Raw genomic sequence first — 19,402 nt, forward strand, 5'->3', positions numbered from 1 at the left:
AACTCCAGATTTTTCTTTCATTAACCTTGCTGAGAAGCAATGCCACTTGGTTTTCTGGGGAAATGACAAAGACAGATGACAAACAACCTGTGATATTTCATACTAAGGTGAGCAGCGAAAGAGCTAACGAGGGGCTCAGTGAAACAGGGTTATGAAAATGAGCCACTGGGAAGCGGAGAGGGGAGATTGAAGAAAAAGAAGAGCTTGTTCAGCCATGCAAGCAGATAGGAAAAAGGAGACTGAAGGATTATGTACCATTGAAGGGAACTTGGTACATTCAGGACTATTTGATTTTTACCCTGAAGAATTTCTAGCTGTCCTGGTTTGGCTGGGACTGTCCTGGGCTTTCACAATCCACTCTGGGAACTGAGTCCTGCACACTTGGAGGAAGCGGTAGAGTTGCAGGGAGACAGCAAGGTTTCTTGCTCAGCAGCATTTCTCTGTCGCCCTGCTCACTGCTCTCCCCTCTGAACGCAAGCCACGGAACTGTGACAGGAGCACAAAACCCATGGGGAAGAGGTGACGGCAGGTCAATCCTCCAAAGGGAGGAATGTAGGTCTGACCATGATCACAGAAGGCGTGAGGAACCCAATATGGGCCCCAGACTCTTTCCTCACACATCCCATGCACCCAGCTGCTCCAGGCTCCCCCCATAGCTCACCTAGCTACCCCAAGCGCCCTCATGCACAGACATACTGAGCATCCACAGCCTCCCTGCCACAACAAACCCTCAAACCACCTAGCTCTCAGGCACCCCTTCTCCACACCAATACCAACCTCCCCAACTGGGCCATGTTTACACTAGGGAAACAAGCTGACATGTTTTAAAATACTAGAGCAGACAGGATATAATGCCTTTGAAGCGCATTAGCTGAATATAGTCAAACCAAAGTTCCTCCCTTTGGAGGTCCATGACGAGCAAACATTTTAAAAGACATTAAATCATGTCTACATGAGTGCTCAAAATGTGTGTTGAAGCAGGTTAGGCACCATGTTTTAAACACAACCTGTTTTCTTCCTCTAGACAGGGCCTGTGGGAAGAGGAAAAGGGGCACCAGATAAATCCCTACAGCTAGCTAGTTAGACTACACATTTGCACTCTCAGGCAATACATCTTTCCCTGAATGGGATACATTTTTCTTCACTAACCTGTAAGAAGCAGCTACCTTATAAATCACCAATCAGCACCGTAAGCATTCTTCTAATTAGATTCTCCAGCTTTTGCTTTCATTCAGTGAAAAACATTCACCCATCTCCATTTTACAGACTGTTTATTAAGAGCTATTTGCAGTGGTGTTGTAGCTGTGTTGGTCCCAGGATATTAGAGAGACAAGGTAAGTGAGGTAATATCTTTTATTGGACCAACTTGTGTTGGTCAGAGAGACAAACTTGTGAGCTTACACAGAGCTCTTCTTCAGTCATTAAGAGCTATGGCAGGTTTTTCAGGGGCAGACAGAAAGTCGTTCCCAGATAAAAATCACATGGGTTTCCCCTTATCTCCCATCCCCAAGGTATTAATCCTCCATAGATCATGCCACAGGTGACAAAGACACACTTGGCAAAATATTTTAAATATGAAAAGATCCATCATGTAACAGAAGCACGTTACCGGTAAAACTGTAGGAGGAGCCATGAAATCAAAGTGAGCCTTTAGTTCTAAAGTTCTTTGACTAACTCAGCACAGTACTAAAAATAATTATATCTTATTCACAGCAGCTGGAGGTGGCTGGCTCCTGCCTCCACATCTCCTACTTAGATGCATTACATCCAACCCACCAAGAGCAGAGATTCCTGGAAAGCTTGTCTCAGAGAAATGACTCAGTGCACACCCCAGAAAAATCAGCACCCCTTAGCCAAGGGAAGATGTTGTGACCTTGGAAGCAGACAAGAATCTCTGCAATTGATCCTCTTCTGGAAGAAAAGAGCTACATCCTACCTTGAATTGCACAGATTGTTTGCCTAACTGCAGTGCATTTCCTTGCACTGGCGATCTGAAAGGGTTCTCACACATGCTGTATCAGTATTATACCAGAGACAAGAATTCTACCTAGAGATGTTGCGCCTCCCCACACCATTGTTAAGGAAAAGTTAACATATGTGACTCCATTTTGGTTTGGGGCCCACCATTGTCTAAAAGCAAGCACATCATGCACCAAGAGGAGTGTTCCTTAGATACTGCATTCCTGTGAAAACCCTCCCCCTTGTTTCCAGCCTGTCTCGACTCCTGGTTTCTGTTCTTTGTCTGTTCCTAACTCCCTGCCTCCTGGCCTTGATGTGAGCCTCCCATCCTGATAAGAAAGGCTACTGATGCATTGCTTTAGGACTATGTAATGTAGTTGAAGTAATGGTCTAGCACAGGGAACGTACCTAGCAGCGATAGATGGTAGATAAGGCAAGGGTTTGTCTATTGGGTAAGGTTTCTGATGCACAAGGGCATCATGCTTTGCTAAAAGGTATATAATCTTTGTATAACCTGCATGCGGGGTCCCCTCCTGATTAGCGGGGGCACCACGCTAGAGCGTAATAAACTTAGTATCTTTGGGAACTCTGCAGTTGTGGACTTTGTTCGTGTGCCTCAGCCTAGACTCGAACTGTGCATGACCTATTGGGTATAATTCGCAGCAGTTCCTGTGCGTGACCTATCGGGTATAATTCGTAACACCAAACCTCAACCTGGACAAGTCGCTTTGCTGACCCTCAATAGTTTAGAGCCAGGCGGCCTCTTTCTCCTCCTATGTCCTGTTTGCACTAGTGATACCAGAACCAAATGATCAGCTAGGAAATTTGAGAATGGATGGTGAAAACTGAACAACAAAATGAGGTTCTCATTTGACCAAGAGACTGGAAAACTGGACCTAGTAAGGAGGTGACACTACTGAAATTACTTAGCAACACCCTCCACATCCCAAACACACAAAACAAAGGCAAGCTTGGGGGGAGTGGGAGAGAGAGCAGGAGAAATTATCTATTTGAAATCCTGGGTACTCCTCCTCGGGATAAAGGGCCATCCCGAGGGAGGTTCGGGGTCCAGGGCGGAAGTGATGGATTCTTCTCTTCCAGGAGTGACCGTGCCAGCCAATCACACCAAGTGCAGGGCCTGGAGTGGTTGCCCTGATTTGCCCTACACAAGGGATGGCTCTGATCTGGGAGGTTGGAAAGGAAGATAGGAGCACAATTCTTGCTCACTACAACACAGTGGCATCTTCTTTGGCACGTTTGTGACCTGAGACCAGCAGAGGGCACTGCATTACCAAGTTATGAGAGGTACAGAGGAAAAGCTCCTGGCAGCCAGACAGCTTCTAAGAGGGAGAGAAAATGAGCCAAGTCAGAGTAAGAACTAGACTCTGAGAAGTCAGAAACATAGATTAGGGTCACAAACTACATCAGCAGGGCAGTGGGCTCCAAGCTGATGAACCTGGGAACGTAAGCCAAGCCCCAGTCTGTAGGCACATCTCAGAATCATTCCTGAGTCAAGAAGAATCCCTGCAGATGTCATACTTCATGCCACAATTGCTGGACACATCTCAACACACTCTGAGCCCAAAGTCTATTCCAGCCCTGCTAGTGAATGTGCTTTCCAGGTGCAAGGCCCTCCTCAGTCCTACCCACTTCACATATACGTCAGTGCTGGGCTGTCCAATGTGAGACATGTCCCATTAGCCTCCCTACTCCTTCCCCATCTCAAAACCCCACCCAATCATCTGATCCGTGTTTCTAGCAGGAAATAGACGGGGCAATCTCAAAGCAGAAGGATGGCAATTTCCATTCTGTAGCTCCCAACTGTCCAACAGATTTTCATGGAGAAGAAAACCAAGTCAGGAGACATGAAAGAAACACCAGGTCTCAACCTCAGAAAGGCTGCCTTTCCCCATATTTATTTCTGGTTTAATCTGAATGGTCAGGAAATGGTCACAAGGGGAAAAAACAACCACCCATCTCTCACTTTCTCTCCATCTTCCAGTCTGTGGGATTCTAGGCATCAGGGTGTTTCCGGACTAAAAGAAACCCCACAGGGGCTAAGCAAGTTGCTATACCCAAGGCCCTCACACTAGTGAGTGAAAGGTTTCCACCTTCTCTCTGTAGAGACGGTGGAATGAGTTTGCCAGTATGTGGAAAGGGGCTTCGATGTTCTCCATCTCCTTCTGTAAAGAGAGAAGAGAGGTTGTGAAAAACGGACGGAGGAAGCATTGAACTATTTCTACTCTTAACTGCTTGATAAAAAAATCCCACATTGATACTGGGAGTGGATTAAATGATAAAGGATTGTAACAGAGCCCCCAAAAGAGAAGACGCCCACTTCCACAGATGGAGAAGAGAGAAGACACTCACCACTGATGTCTCACAGTATTGCAGGCCATGGATCTCAGCCCACTCCTGTGCCCGTTTCTGCTCCACAACTAGTCGACCAATCAGGTCTGTTTTATTCCCCACTAAGACACCTACAAAAAGTGTGAAACAAAGGAAAAGAAAACAGAAATGCTGAATTGTTAGCAATAAATACCAGAAAACCTGATGGGCGAGTTAGAAAACAGGGGAGGAAAAAAATTGGATTGCTAGACTTAAAGAAGGTGCTAGAGAGGACGGCAAGGGAATCACCTGGAATATGCTCTTCCCTGGTCTGTTTTACTCACAGACCGGGTGAGTTGGAGGAAGCCATGCCTGGCTTGGATTTAAGATAATGCTTTATGCCACATCTCAATGGGGAAAAGACGCTGCTACAAAACATGAGAATGGGTGCAAAGAATCTCACCATCTCCTACCTGGAAGGTGCATTCCAAGTGTCCGTGCCCTCAGCTTCTCCAGCCACTTGGCACAGTTGTTGAAAGACTGTTCATTGGTGACATCATACACAATACACAGGGCATTGGGCTGCTCCCACTGTACATCAAGAGAGAGATATTGTCAGCTCTAATTAAACTGATGTGGCCAATTGCCAATACATCCCCAGAGAAGACGTGTCTGTACGGGAAACACATTCCAGGACAGAAATAAAAGGAGTCTGATATAATGGAACCTCACGCTCAAATTAGCTGACCCTATGCATCAAAATTAGATGATACAATGGAAAGGTCCCTAATGTAGGTGGGGACAGGGACACACTTGCTGGAGTTTGAGAAGTCAAGGGAAGTTCTATGTCCCAACAGAAGGCAGAGTCTCTGTGGAACAGAAAGATCAGGCTGAAGGCAAAAATCTGATATACTAGAATTGGCAAAATGGAAGTTCCTCTAAAAACGCCCATAAAAACCCAAAAACATCCACACAGTTATCTCAGTTTAGTATTCCCATTTCTTTTTAAGAGCCAAAGGAGCGTCCTCTGGGATCCCACCTCCTTTCCTTTGGAACAGATTCCCTACAGTATTGTTCCAAGTTTCAAGATGTAAAGGAACAGGGGTCATAGGTAACTGAGAGGAATTTCTCCCACTTCCACTCAGGCCCAGGCTTGTTACATCTCCCAGACTGGGTAGCTCAGATCCTTTTCACAGCAAAAGCCCCTCTTTAGGAACAAGAGGACTACTACATGATACTTGCCAGTTTCTCTATCATCTCAGAAAACAGTTCTTTGCCCGCTGAGTCAAAAAGGAAGAGTTCCTGAAAGCAGAAAGAAGGTTTTTGCATGGAAGACCATGATTTGGGGGTTATATGGATCAGAAACAAAATATGAGCCAGCAGTGTGATGCAGTTGCAAAAAAGGCTAATATCACTCCAGGGTGTATTAACAGGAGTGCTTGTAAGACATAGGAGGTAGCTGTCCCATTCTACTAGGTACGGTGAGGCCTCAGCTGGAGTACTGTGTTCAGAGAAGAGCAACAAAGATGATAACAGGTTTAGAAAACCTGACTATGAGGAAAGGTTAAAGAAACTGGGCATGTTTAGTCTTCAAAAAAGAAGACTGAGCAGGGACCTGATAACAGGCTTCAAATATATTAAGGATTTTTATAAAGCAGACGGTGATCAATTGTTCTCCATGTCCACTGAAGGTAGGACAAGAAACAATGGGCTTAATCTGCAGCAAGGGAGATTTAGGTTAGATATTAGGAAAAACTTGCTTAACTACCCTTGTAGTAAGAAATAGAACAAGTTTCCAAGGGAGGATGTGGAATCCTCATCATTGGAGGTTTTTAAGAACAGGCTGGACAAACGCCTGTCAGGGATGGTCTAGATTAACATGGTCCTGCCACAGCACAGGGGACTGAACTTGATGACCTCTTGAGGTCCCACCCAGTCCTCCATTTCTATGATTCTATTTGGGGAAGGGTTTGGGAGGTGTACACTAGAAGCAGTCACACTTGCTGCTTGTTCAACCACAGCAAAGTAGCCTGATGCCCCAGTGGCTAAGCTCACAGCCTCCACAGTGCACCTAGCCCAGAGAGCAAGTGCAAAGCAGTAGTTGGATTTCCTGCATAAACAGTAAAAAGGTCTTCCCCGCAGTGCATCAGGCCCGGTCTCCATTTCAACCTCCAACTAGATCTGTGGAACAAGAGACTGGGATGCTAACCTGAATATACCTATATCTTAATGGTAGTGCAGAGCATTAACACACAGCAGTCTGGATAGGGCCCAGTCTCCACTGTTCTGGGGAATTGGAATTATACCTGGGTATCCTACATGGCAGTGCAGGGCCCTAAGTGGATTGGTGAGAGCTTCAATTTAAGAAGTCACGTTGCTGCTGAATATATAAACATGTATGTTTTAAAAATAAGTTATCACTGAAAAAAAATCAGCTAGTGTGCTTAATTATTTTAATGTATTATTTGTATTATCTTAGCGCATGATCAGTGTATCAGGTTTCCAACTTAATATCCAAGTAAAGCTCTGGTGAGTCCATCCAAGAGAATAAGACATGTCAGACATCCACGTAATAGATGGACTTTGTGCTCTGAAGATCTCCTTCTGTCCCTATTTGTGACACAGCAGGGCTCACCACACTATCACTTGTCTCTGGAACAGATACAGTCTTCACCAGCAGTTCCACGCCCGTCGTCTGTCAAGCAGAACCAGGAAAACATTGATCAGCAGGGATTGTAGAGGACTGTCCACTTACACACTATGCTCTAGGGTGCAGCAATCATCTTAGATCATCAGAATCCCATCAAACTGAGACCGTGGAGAACCAACTTCACAATAACACTTCCTAAAGTCCTAATGACAAACTTTCTTACATGTTGCAGGCAGTATTTTTCTAGCTATGTCGGTGCTAGGATATTAGACAGACAGGGTGGGTGAGGTAATATCTTCTATTTTGGTGAGACAAACAAGCTTTTGAGCTTATACAGAGCTCTTCTTCAGGACCTTCTCTCTCTAAACTTTCTTACAATCTTACTGTCAACCCCTAGAGACTTGCTTACATGGGGAAAGGCGATGGAAAAGAACCAGCCTCTGGAGATTTACTCATATATCAGGATATTGGTTGAAAACTTCAGATCTAGAGCTGGGTCAAGACTCACTGGTTCCTCTCTGCTTGGTTGCTCCAAAACATCCCTCTGAATCTTCTGCACTGACCATGTGATCCTTCACAGGTGCTTTGCTGTAGCTGGCACATAGGATTCAGGGGTCCTCTTTTTATGCCTGTTCCACTTTCTCTCCCCCTCCCCCAGCCTCTTTTCCTTTTTGTCTCTTCTATTTCTATTATCCAGTTTTCCTTTTGGTCTTTATTTCAATGTATAATACATAGGACAGGACTTATTTTTCATCCTGCTTCTATACACCTATCACCATTAATGTTTTGTATATAGAAGGGCTGAAAACTGCACCCTCTTCCTCTCGGAATGATTTCTTTAGATTTCAATAGCTTGGGGCCATGGCGCATATTTTCATGTTTGTATAGTGAAGAGCATACATTCCACACTCAGATATTCTACTTGGAGTAAGCAGCTTCCTCCTGCAGCAAACCATTTTCCCTTGGAGCTCCCTGAAAATGGGAAATTGTCTAAGACCACACTAGCTTGTGAAGATTCTGATACAGAAGGAAACTATTGCAATTAGTTTACTGTGTGTTAAACTTTGAAACCAACTCCCTAGGTATATGGAAATCTACTATGATGCTAGTCAGCTTCTCTTTACAGCCTGGTGTCTAAGTATTTTGAAAGAAAATCCTGCTAGACACCCCCTTTAATGCATCAGTGTAAAGGCCTGTCAATAGCTAAAACCAGCCCTCAATAATTCATCCTGCCTGGAGTTTCCCATTCTTCACTCATGGAGCTTTAGAGAAGTCACCCGATGGCAGATTGAGCCCGGTGTCCTCCCTCAATCCCTGTCCTGCGTGTATCATCCCACAAAGCTTACCAGTGTGTAGTTTTTCTGGAAATGAGCTCCATCATTGCAGAACATCTGGGACAAGGCACTCTTCCCTACTGCTGAGTCACCTGCATGGCCAAAGCACTTTGTTTAGTCTTGGATGGACAATCTTATTTCCCCTCCCCTCAATCCCATTCCCACCAAATCCTCAAAAGAGCTTTTTGTTACCTGCATTTGCAATTTTACCCATGCCAGTCACTACAGGCAAGAAAGCCAGAAAAATCAATAGGAAAATTGTCTAAGTTGTGAAATGAGAGTTGCTATTGCATGTGCAGAGCTGGCTTTAGGTGTCTGCAATATCCATGGCTGAGAGGCCCATAAACATAAAGGCAGACTTGCCATTTGTTCTGAAATTCACGGGTCAGCCCTGTATCCTTTCTAGCATGGGACAATTAAAGATTCCCAAACCTACTCAGGCATATCTCAATGTGAAGACAAAAACTGTGGAATAGGAGAGGAGAAGGGTCTGGATAGACCTTCCTCTCTCAACATTACAAATCTCCCAAAATCCAAATGTGTTTGTGGGACGATCAGGTCATTCATGCTACTGGAGAATTGCAAGAGGGTGGTAGTGTTCTCCTATGAACCCTCCCCCACTTAGCAGGAGTTGCCCCTGCTGGGAGATGCTAAGCAACTCCTGCTGCAGATGGCTTGTTAGCTCCATCCTGGACATAAGGGAAGTGAGTGTCACTCTCTCGAGTGAAATCCTGATTCATACCCATAAAAGCCGGGTGCAGGGACAGTAGGGAGATGGCTTGTGCTGCCCCTATTTTGGGAATGCCAGGTGCTGGTTTGGCCCCCGAGTGTAGGTTATCCCCCTGGGCTGCCCTAATTTAGGCTCCTGCTGCAACAGTCCCTATGGGCCATAGCAGTGGCACCGAATTGCTGGATCTTAAGACTGCACAGTATACTCCTTGGAATACACTCTACAACAGGACCTCCTGTGAAGCTGGCATAGAGCTATCCTGGTGTTCCCACAGGATATACTCATACTTTCCACCTCCTTTGTGCTGGCCTACCCAGTGCAAAGGGTCTAGAGGTCTAGGCTGAACAGCTCATAAGGAGGGATTCTAGGAAGCAACCAAGCCTGGAATTAATATTGTGTGTTGAGTTACTTTGTTAATAAAGCTGAACCCAGGAAGGGGGTAAATTTTGACCTTTTACCATAGTGTGTACACACTGTGTTTTGAGGCAGAGTGGGAAAGCTACACATATGTCTGGAGCACGAAGAGTATTCTGGGTAGTGACTCTTGCTCAGACTCATAGGCCAAATTTAGGCCTACAGTAAATATATTTCATACTAGTAGCTGAAAGCCTATGCTATTGCATGGGTATACTTCATAGTCATGTGTGTAAAAAAGCTGAAAATGGAGCTCTTGTTTCATGAGCTGTGTTGCAATGAGCAAGGGTGCTATTTGTACATGTTCCCGAAGTTTGCGCTCACACCTGCTCCACCTCCTTGTTACCCCAAGTTGTTGTTACTCCCACTTTCTCTGATTAGCTGTCACATTCGGACTGCCACAGAACCTTTGGACTCCAACTTTCCACCTGGTTCTCACAGGGAACAGTGCTGACTGAACCTGGTGATATCCTGAACAAGAGCTCTCAGCCATGCTTGTAGCTGTTTCCTTTGCTTCACACTGACTCAGCAGACATTCTAGGCTTCAGAGTCACAATCTTGAAATCCTATTATATAGATAGCTGTATCTGCTTATACTAGGGCTGAATTGGGCCCACAAATTAAGATGGAAATGCCCTGTTAGCTCATGGAGTTCACTTCACAACTTCTTAAGAAGGCAGTACATGAAACAATAAAGTTTGGGAACCGCTGATCTAGCTCAGCCTTGACCAATTCAGGATCGTTCCCTACAGTATGTTCTCTAGTGCTTTGACCAGTCTATTGTTTCCCTGGGGAGGCTAATGCATAGTTTAATAGACCATTACCTCCTTTCAGAGTGATAGCCATGTTAGTCTGTATCAGAAAAAGAAAAGAAAAGAAAAGAAAAGAGGAGTACTTGTGGCACCTCAGAGACTAACAAATGTATTTGGGCATAAACTTTCGTGGGCTGAAACCCACTTCATCGGATGCATGCAGTGGAAAATACAGTAGGAAGATATATATACAGAGAGAACATGAAAAAATGGGTGTTGCCATTTTTACCTCCTTGTTTCATGACATGATGCTTCTTTACACCCTGTCCCAAACTGCAGAAAATTATTTTGTTTCCACCTCTCAGTGCAAATTCTTATCTAATTTGGTGTCTTCTTTCAGTTTGATTGCCCCATTAGTGAGACAAGGTAGGTGAGATAATAGCTTTTATTGTACCAGTTTCTGATGGTGAGAGACAAGTTTTCAAGCTTACACAGAAGTCTTCTTCAGGACCTGAAGAAAAGCTCTGTATATGCTCCAAAGCTTGTCTCTCTCACCCTGGGCTCAGCTGACACAGTTCTTAGGAAAAATTAAGCCTGAATTTAATGTAACTGGAAAAGTAAACTATGTACATTGATTTGTTGCTCTGCCCTTTGAATACTAATTCTATTTCATGTATTGAAACAGGATTATTGGATAGTTTAGCAGCAGGGTTGGGAAAATAAATTGTTTTGAGAGGGTACAAAAGGAAAAGAAGCTGGACCAATAAGATATTACCTCACCCATCTTGTCTCGCTAATATCCTGAGACCAACAACAACACTGCATGCCCCATTAGTGACATTCTTCTCTTCCCTTGCTCCATTCTTTTGCTGCACTCCAATCCATCATTATACTTTATTACAGTAATTTAACATTGCCTGCCTTTTTCCTTTAGTTTGGTCCTACCTTTCCACCATTGCTCCCTGTGCTATTCCTAATGTTACTAATTCCTTTGGCCTCCAGTACCTTCCCCATTCTGCTAAAAAAAAAAAATCAAAATACTGTTTACCACCTTCTTTAAATACACTCCCTTCACCCTGTCTAACTACTGCCCTAGCCTTAACCTTCCCCTTTTCTCTGCAATTAGCTTACACAACAATATTCTTGACCATAAATCTTCCCTGGAAATAACAAATGAATAACTATATGATGTCCATCATATAGTTAACCATCTCTTTCTTTCTGCTAATGAACACTCTCTCTTCTCATTCTCCTTGACCACAGTGCAACTCTCAGCCATGTGAGCCACTCTCTCCTCCAGATGAGTAGGTACATGTGAGTTTTTTGTTCCCTCCTCTGATGTTTATGCTCCTACCTAATCGTGTTCTCTTTCCCCCTTTAATCTGTAGTGGCTCCTCTCCTGTGTTAAGACCCTCCTGCTTTGGAGGTTCCTGAAGCCAGAGGGAAGTGAGAATCTTTCCTTTTACCTAGGCCCTTTCATCATGGGCATAAATTGGGGAAACATGGGGGGTGTTGCCCCTCCTCAACCTGCAAGCCTCAGCAGGCATGGAATTTGCCCCCCATGCACAGCCTTGTTGGCCTGGCTGGAGCTGCCCCCCCTCCCCCAAAATAGAAGTGAAACTACACCTATGCCTTTCTTATCTCTACATAAGATGTCTTGCTTCTATTATGCTTGATAGTATTCAACTGTACATACTTCTCAACACTTCCACAGTCTGTCATGGTCAAACAAGCTTGCAGCTTTACCTCAGCTTCTTTCAGATCAACTTGTGCTTCTCTTGAGCAAGAGCAGCCTCCTTGGACACATCTGCCTTTCTTTTATTTGCAACTAGACTAACACCATAATTTTTTTTCTTGTTTGTAATCATCCTTATTCCTGACATAATTTTTTCCTTCAGCACTAATAGAAATGCTCCAGCTTATTTCATGAAGCTGGTCTTGGCTCCCCGCTCTGCTTCTCTTGACCTTCCTGTCACATCATCTTTCCATTGTTGTGAAGAGAACTTTCTCTTTGAGCCTGCATCTTTCTTTTTCACTGGCTCTCCATCATATTTAATATCTCATCTGAAAACATCCTCTTCCTCATCTGTACCTCTTAGTTTGTTACTTTCTGCTTTTTATGCAATTGTATTTAATAACAGTCTAACTGAAGTACAATTGATATGAAGGCTGCTGTACAAAATGAAGCAGTGTTGTTGAGGCACTCTGATCTAGTGGACAGGGCACTGGACAGGGAGTCAGGAAACCTGGGCTCTGTTCACTGCTCTACTAGTGACCTGCCATGTGACCTTGGGCAAATCACTTCCCCTCTCTGTGCCCCACTCCACCTTATGTCTTGTCTATTGCCTTGTCTATTTAGACAGCAAGTTGTTTGGGGCAGGGACTGTCTCTATTTGCATGCACAACACCTAGTGCAATGCAGTCCTTATCTCGCCTAATGGACATTTGGGCTGCTACCATAACACAATTAACAGCTAACAATAACAACATGGCGAGAGATCGGTGTAGGCTTGGCAAACTGGTCAACTGACTGGTCAAATAACATCAATTCACTGGTCAGCTGATTGCCTAGTATTTGGCCACTGTCAACTATTCCAGCAAGAATGCCCTGCTGCAGGTGGTGGTCTAGCTTTTTCATTTGACTACTGGGGCAATTATTTATTGCATTGTTTGGAGTCAAGATAATTCAGCTGAGTAACTTGTTTTTTTCAAGTAGGTCTAAGTATCTAGGGCTCCTGGAGATCACAGAGTCTTGCTGTCTTTCATTATCATTCTCATAAATCAGTGTTTTAAAACATTAGACTATTTTGGCCATTATTCAACCCCTCAGCTGACGCATTATTTTGGGTCAGGTGGAACAGCAAACCCCAGATGGACTCCAGCAATGCTTAATTTGTAATGAAAGAGGTGCTGGAGGTCAAGCAATTATTTTACATTTACAACTGATGTACAATTGGTATGAAGGCTGAACCCAGAGGTGCCGGGGCACAGTCCTGGCACAAATTAAGCACTGGACTCCAGATGACAAGCTCACCTGTCAGGATGCACTTTGCAGCTAGTTTCACCATGCTCCGTGCTGCCACGAGGGGGACCGGGGACCGTTCCCGGGGGGTTACGGTGATGACGGCTGCCTCAGGGGAGGGTGCTGGAGCCTGTGGGGAAAAGAGCCTTAAACAATCACTGAAGGGCTGAGCAGGGGCGAATCAGCAGGAGGGACCAGGGCAAGGTGGGACTTGAAAGCCCCAGATGGGGGGCGGGGGGGAGAGCGGGTCCCAATGGGGCGGGGGGGGTGCAGAGAGGGAGGGCAGGTCTTGGTGTGTGTGTGCCGAGGGAGGGGGTGGAGTGGGGGAAGGCAGGTCCCTGGGGGGTGCAGAGAAGGAGGGTGGGCTCCGAGGAGAGTGGTGTGCAGAAGGGGAGGCAGGTACCTGGGGGGTGCTGAGAGGGGGAGGGCGGCTCCGAGGCGATGGGGTGGAGAAAGGGAGGCGGGGGGTGGAGAGGCGGGAGGCAGGTCCCTAGGGGGTGCAGGGAAGGGGGGCGGGCTCCCAGGGGAGTGGGGTGCAGAGAAGGAGGCCGGAGGTTGAGATGTGGGAGGCAGGTCCCTGGGGGGGAGGGCGGGCTCCGAGGAGAGTGAGGTGCAGGGGGGAAGCGCGGGCCCCACCAGCTAATCGAACTCGGCCAGCGTCGCAGGCTCCGCAGCCCTGGCCCTCCCCCTCCCCACCAGCGCTTCCCTAGCAACGCTCCGCCCTCGCCCAGCCACCGCCCTCCTGGGGGGGGGGCGGCCCCTTCTGTGACACCCGATTGGCTGGCGGCGCTGTCCATCCACCGGCCTCTCGGGCTGCTATTGACTCCCTTTCATCGGGCTCCAGCTTTTGAGAACGCGGAGACCCCGATACTCTGAGGCCATTGGTTCAGGAATATACTTGTCTTTGGGTACGAGTCTGTCAATCAAAAGAAATGCCCCGCCCATTGCGAGGGAAAAGCGGCCTGAGGCAGGCGATGAAGTCATTACCGCTGCAGTTCTTGGTGTGTGCGCGTGCGCGCAAGCTGTTTCTACCTAGCAACTAATAACATTTACAGGACCCTCTTTTTGATTGGACAGATCACGAGGGCCTGTACTATCTAGGCGGAATTATTCTATAGGGAGGGTTAGGGAAAAAACGCGACGGCCAGAAAGATGCGGACTAGCAGTACTTACCAAAATGAGGCGCAACTTCCTGGCAGAGTCCTGGGGAAAAGAACGGGGAAAAAACTACTTTAACTGCGTACGCCCTTCAATACATAATGGGCTCTTCCACGCAGCTCGTTCACTAAACGCCGAGTTAACCACGCATGCGCACGATTCTCTTCCCTCTAACTCGGCCCTTGCTCTCCGTGCCTGGGGCTGCGCGTGCTCTCCCTGGGCTCTGCAGCCGGCCCTGGGCTTGCGTGTGGTAGTGCAGCCCCCATGGGGGCGGGGACAGCCAGCCACAAGCCAGTGCTGGGGCAGCGGGTGCCCCACGCTGTAGGTAGCCCCCAGTGAGAAAGAGGAGAAGGGTGTGATTATATTGCTCAGTTTGGTCTTAGGCCTGGGTATAGTACAGAGACTGAACTGGTGGTCTTGGTTATTGATCTCTTCTTGGTGATGGAGGAAGATCAAGTATCCCTGTTGTTTCTTTTAGATCTGTAGCTACCTTTGATACCATTGACTATGGAGTATTGACTGATTCACCTGTAGGCATTTGAAGTGGTGTACAGGGACTGACAGGTTTTATTGATGCAGCTACATGCATAAATGGGCTCACTTTAGAGTGGTGCTTTCCCTTTCTTTTTGTTTGATCTCAGAGGTGGTATTACACAGCTGTTCAGCTGCTCCAGGGCTGTCTTGTGGACTTCTGTGAGATTCCATTTTGTCACCCCTTTGTACAAACTGTAGACGGGGCCATTAGTAACGAAGTACATAACGAAGTACGAGTAATGATGCCTCAATATACTGATGATGCCTAGCTCCCTATTTCTCTCTCTTCAAGTTCTAATCCTGCTTGTGCAGTAGGATTGCTTACTCAGTATCTAACAGAGATTGAGGCATGGGTGAAAGCTAGCTGGCTGAGAACCGGTGGAAAGAGAGATGATTATAGGGTGGGAGAAGCAGCCAGAGAAATTAGTGATTGTGATATCCGCACTTTTGATTGTCTTGACATGTATGCCATGTGTTTCTATGGTATAAAAGTCAGATGGGTGGGTGGGATCCACATAGGGAGTTAGGTGCTGAGTGTCGTGGCACCTAATTTTGAGGCGCTTAGAAAGTCCCAGGAACAAAATTGCGATCCACAAAGCCTGAGTTAGGCCCTTGGGCTCCCTCTGCAATGAAGGGGGAGAGGCAGGTGCCTAGAATGTGATCCACAAAAGCCAGCACACTAGGCGGGGAGCAAGCCAATCGGAGATGCTGATGAGAGGGGTGTGTCCTAAGCCCTGCCCCTCTCTGAAGGATAGATGCCTAAATCTGGGCTGCAGGGGTTGTGCCTGTCCCTGCTTAGTGATCCACGAACAAGAAGAACCCGCTGCCTGGAGTCAGGTGTCTTAGGCACCCAAGCTGTTTCTTGCAGAAATGAGTTAGGTGCCTACCTTGCACCCTGCAAAATGGCTGGAGGAGGAGCTGAGCTTATAACTTTTAGCCAACTCAGGCACCTGGGATGTGGGAAAACCAGGTTCAATTCCCTCTTCTGCTAGAGGGAGAGAGGATTTGAACAGGGGTCTCCCATGAGTGTGGTCCAAGCGCTGAGCTATGGCCTAGTCATAGGTGGTGGGTGAAGCTTCCCCTCGGGGAGGCTAACTCCCTGCCCTGCTTCTTCTGGCAGAGGCCCTGCCCCAGCTCGCGGTTCTCACCTCCCCGTGGCCTGGGGCAAGGGGCTGGGACTGCAGTGGTGCTCTTGGCCCTGGCCAGAACTCCAAGTCTGGAGCCCCTCCCCCATTCCTTCCCCTTTTACCTGTGACCCCACCCCCATTCTGCCCCTACTCCGCCTCTTCCCCCCAGGCCCTCCCCATTCACTCCCCCCCCCCCACCTCCCACTTCTGCCCCAAGACCAGAAAAACTGCCATCAGAAGCTCTCTTCTCCACACCATATCTGTTAATCAACAGGTGTTTGAAAATGACAAATCTTTACCACAAGTATATGCAATGATTTATGGCCTAAGCTATTAAAAGTAAATTCAGAAGACCCACTGAAGGCAACCAAACTGCCAGGTTTGTTAACATCCTAATCCATTGAAGGAGCAACAGGCAAGAAAATAGAAACATTAGGAATAGTTCGCTCAAGGAGGCAACTGTGCAGACTGGCAATACTGCCCCTGGAAGGGCTGATTCCACCCCTGATATAAACCAAGAAACCCAGCAGCGAATGGAGTGAAAACCAAGCTTGACAGCCAGGATATGCACTGAGGCCCATGTCAAAGGAGTAAAATCAATTAAATGAACCCGTTTTGTTACACCTGCTGCAATAAGGGAAGAGACAAGACTCCTAGAAACAAGACTAAGAACCCTCATGGCAGGGTTATAAACAAGGGAGCCCGGGGAACTCCAGCTGCCTATCCTGTGACCTCAGCTTAAAAAAAAAAAAAATCTCCAACTGGGTAACATCTCAAAATTGAGGCAGCCACGGGCCATCAAAAAAAGTTCCTGATCAAAACCCAACCCCTATCTGCTGAAGTAAAGCAAAGGCCTTTTGCTTCCAAGGAAAAGGCTCATCTCCAAATAATGGCTGCAGAGACTGTAACCAAAAAGTAGCGACTCTGCTCAAAAGATCAAGGAGACCTTCTACAACAGAAATAAAATACCCTGCTTTAATGATGCCGCCCCAGAAAAAGCCCAAAAGAAACTTCTGAACTTTTTCTAAAAAGAGGCAATTAAATTATTAATGCTCTCTAGCACCTGCTCTCGAAAGGAGAGTCGAGGCAAACACCATTTCCACCTTTGTAACCTCCTCTCTAACTTTTTCATGACTCCTTCCCAATTCCAACCCCAAATATCGGTCCTAGCATAATTCCTAGTGCTTCAAGCCTCAGCTGCACCTCTCTGGCAAAGTCGGAGGGCGGAAGATCACCCAAGCCCCCAGCTGGAGTGTGTAACTCTTCCCCCAGTTTATGCAAGCTGAAGAAGTGTTCTTAAGAGAGTGCTGACATTCAGTCAAAACCTGGACATCACAATCATGAGTAATAAACACAGTCACATAGTCAGCATAAAGACTTTCACTGGAGTACAAGATGAAAAAAGGAGAGAAAGGCCTGAAAGGTGCTTTTGCAATATGCATAACAGAGACTGGATAGCGCATACCCAGTAATATATTATATAATATATATCGCAATAAGAAAAGCTTATAAAGCTTATAAAAAATGGACCTGTTGGGGATGCAGTTGATCTGATCAGGGTGCATGAGTAAACCATTCACAGTTTTCAGTCTTTGCCAAGACCTTTGAAAAAGTTTATAGTCTGAGTAAAGCAGGGACACAAGTCTCCAATTCTTCACCTTCCCAAGGTCCCCCTTCTTAGGCAACAGGGTAAGAACTGCTCGATGACAACTGACTGGCAATATCTTCTCTCTGATGCTCTCCTGGAACAGTTCAGGTCCAAGAAGGGTCTGAAAGCTCTTATAAAACTCCATAGGCAACCCATGAATAGCAGGTGCCTGCTCTGGAGCAAAGCCAAAAGGGCAGAAGTCAATTCTGAGAGCGTCAGGTGCTGTTCAAGTCTGTCCACATCCAACATTGAGATCCTAGGAAGATCCTCAAGGATTCGCCAAGTCTCAGATGGACACACAGACTCTGTGTATCACAGGGTTCACGCACCGCTGGTGGCCATTCTGGGGAATAGCTCCAGCCAGGTGTTGCATCCTCCCCTGGCAGTGTGTCTCCTGTCATCCTCTTTCCCTGTGGATCCCACTCACTGCAGGAACCGCAGTCTTCTCTTCGTGGCTTGGCCCTCTGGCTGGGTCACCATCTGTGTTCCCCCCTTGCGGGGTAACAAAGTCCCTCTTGACAAATAGGTTCAGGCAGTTTTCCTGCTCACCACTCACTTCATCAGTGGCTGGTAGAGGCCCACCCTCTACTCCAGGCCATGACTCAGGGGTCTCTCATCAGCAACCAAGGTCAACAAACTCCACACCTTGCTGCTGTCCCCCTGAGCCTTACCTACCTCTCTGGCTCTCCCCCAAGCCACACTCCCTCCTCACAGGGAGTAACTGTAGGCTACTTGCCTCTAGCCCCAGACACCTCTCCCTTCTTCCAGGAAGTGACTGAAGACTCCTTCCCTCCAGCACCTTCTGTTGCCAGCTTCCTGGCTTATAGAGGCCCCACCTGTTCCTGCCCAGCTGAGCCTGTTCTACTTAAATCCCTGTTTCCTGTCTTCTTCTCCAGGTGCAGCCTGGGCAGTTCATTGGCCCACTTAACCATCTTTGCCCTTCTAGGCCTTGCATGGGGTGAACACCCTATCACACTGAGGCATACAAGTAGGTTTGCCAGGCGTTCGGTTTTTGACTGGAACGCCCAGTCAAAAAGGGACCCTTGCGGCTCCAGTCAGCACTGCTGACTGGGCTGTTAAAAGTCTGGTTGGCAGTGCAGCGCGGCTAAGGCAAGCATGGCTCTGCGCGGCTCCTGGAAGCAGCAGAATGTCCCCCCTACGGCTCCTAGGCATTGGGGTAGCCAGGGGGTCCACACACTGCCCCAGCCCAAGCACCAGCTCTGCAGCTCCCATTGGTCCAGAACCGTGGGCAATAGGAGCTGTGGGGGCGGTGCTTGCAGACGGGACAGTGCTCAGAGCCATTTGGCTGCACCTCCGTGTAGGAGCTGGAGGGAGGACATGCTGCTGCTTCCAGGAGCTGCCTGAGGTAAGCACTGCCCAGAGCCTGCACCCCGACCCCCATCTGTGCCCCAACCCCCTGTCCCACCTTGGTCCCCTTCCCGCCCTCTGAACTCATCGATCCCAGCCCGGGCCACCCTCCTGCACCCGAAATCCTTCATCCCCAGCCCCACCCCAGAGCCTGCACCCCCAGCTGGAGCCCTCACCCCCTCCCGTGCCCCAACCCCCTGCCCCAATCCCCTGCTTGCCCTCCGAACTCCTCGGTCCCAGCCCAGAGCACCCTCCTGCACCCCTAACCCCTCATCCCTGGCCCCACCCCAAAGCCCACACCTCCCCCCTGCACCTAAGCCCCTGCCCCAGACCAGAGCCCCCTCCCATACTCCAAACACCTCAGCTCCATCCCCCAGC

At 47.5% G+C, this 19,402-nt stretch overlaps 1 protein-coding gene across 7 annotated transcripts; it reads right to left on the bottom strand.

Annotated features, from left to right (window-relative positions):
* Positions 1–1,339: 1,339 nt before the first annotated feature.
* Positions 1,340–18,491, bottom strand: IFT27 (intraflagellar transport 27). 7 transcript variants are annotated; one of them, XM_043542766.1, is made up of 8 exons: positions 18,393–18,491; positions 13,202–13,319; positions 8,284–8,363; positions 6,923–6,982; positions 5,530–5,589; positions 4,761–4,878; positions 4,330–4,439; positions 1,340–3,299 (listed from the first exon to the last, which is right to left on the bottom strand). In XM_043542766.1, the coding sequence occupies exons 2-8, from the start codon at positions 13,233–13,235 to the stop codon at positions 3,186–3,188; spliced, it is 576 nt and encodes a 191-aa protein (XP_043398701.1). In that variant the 5' UTR covers positions 13,236–13,319; positions 18,393–18,491; the 3' UTR covers positions 1,340–3,185. The 7 variants fall into 7 exon arrangements, with proteins under 7 accessions (XP_043398701.1, XP_027680890.2, XP_037736737.1 ...); XM_027825089.3 differs by lacking the exon at positions 18,393–18,491 and adding an exon at positions 14,363–14,520; XM_037880809.2 differs by lacking the exon at positions 18,393–18,491 and adding an exon at positions 13,826–14,005.
* Between the last annotated feature and the right edge of the window lie 911 nt (positions 18,492–19,402).

Source organism: Chelonia mydas, chromosome 1 (genome assembly GCF_015237465.2).
Source record: "Chelonia mydas isolate rCheMyd1 chromosome 1, rCheMyd1.pri.v2, whole genome shotgun sequence".
Classification (NCBI taxonomy): Eukaryota; Metazoa; Chordata; order Testudines; family Cheloniidae; genus Chelonia; species Chelonia mydas.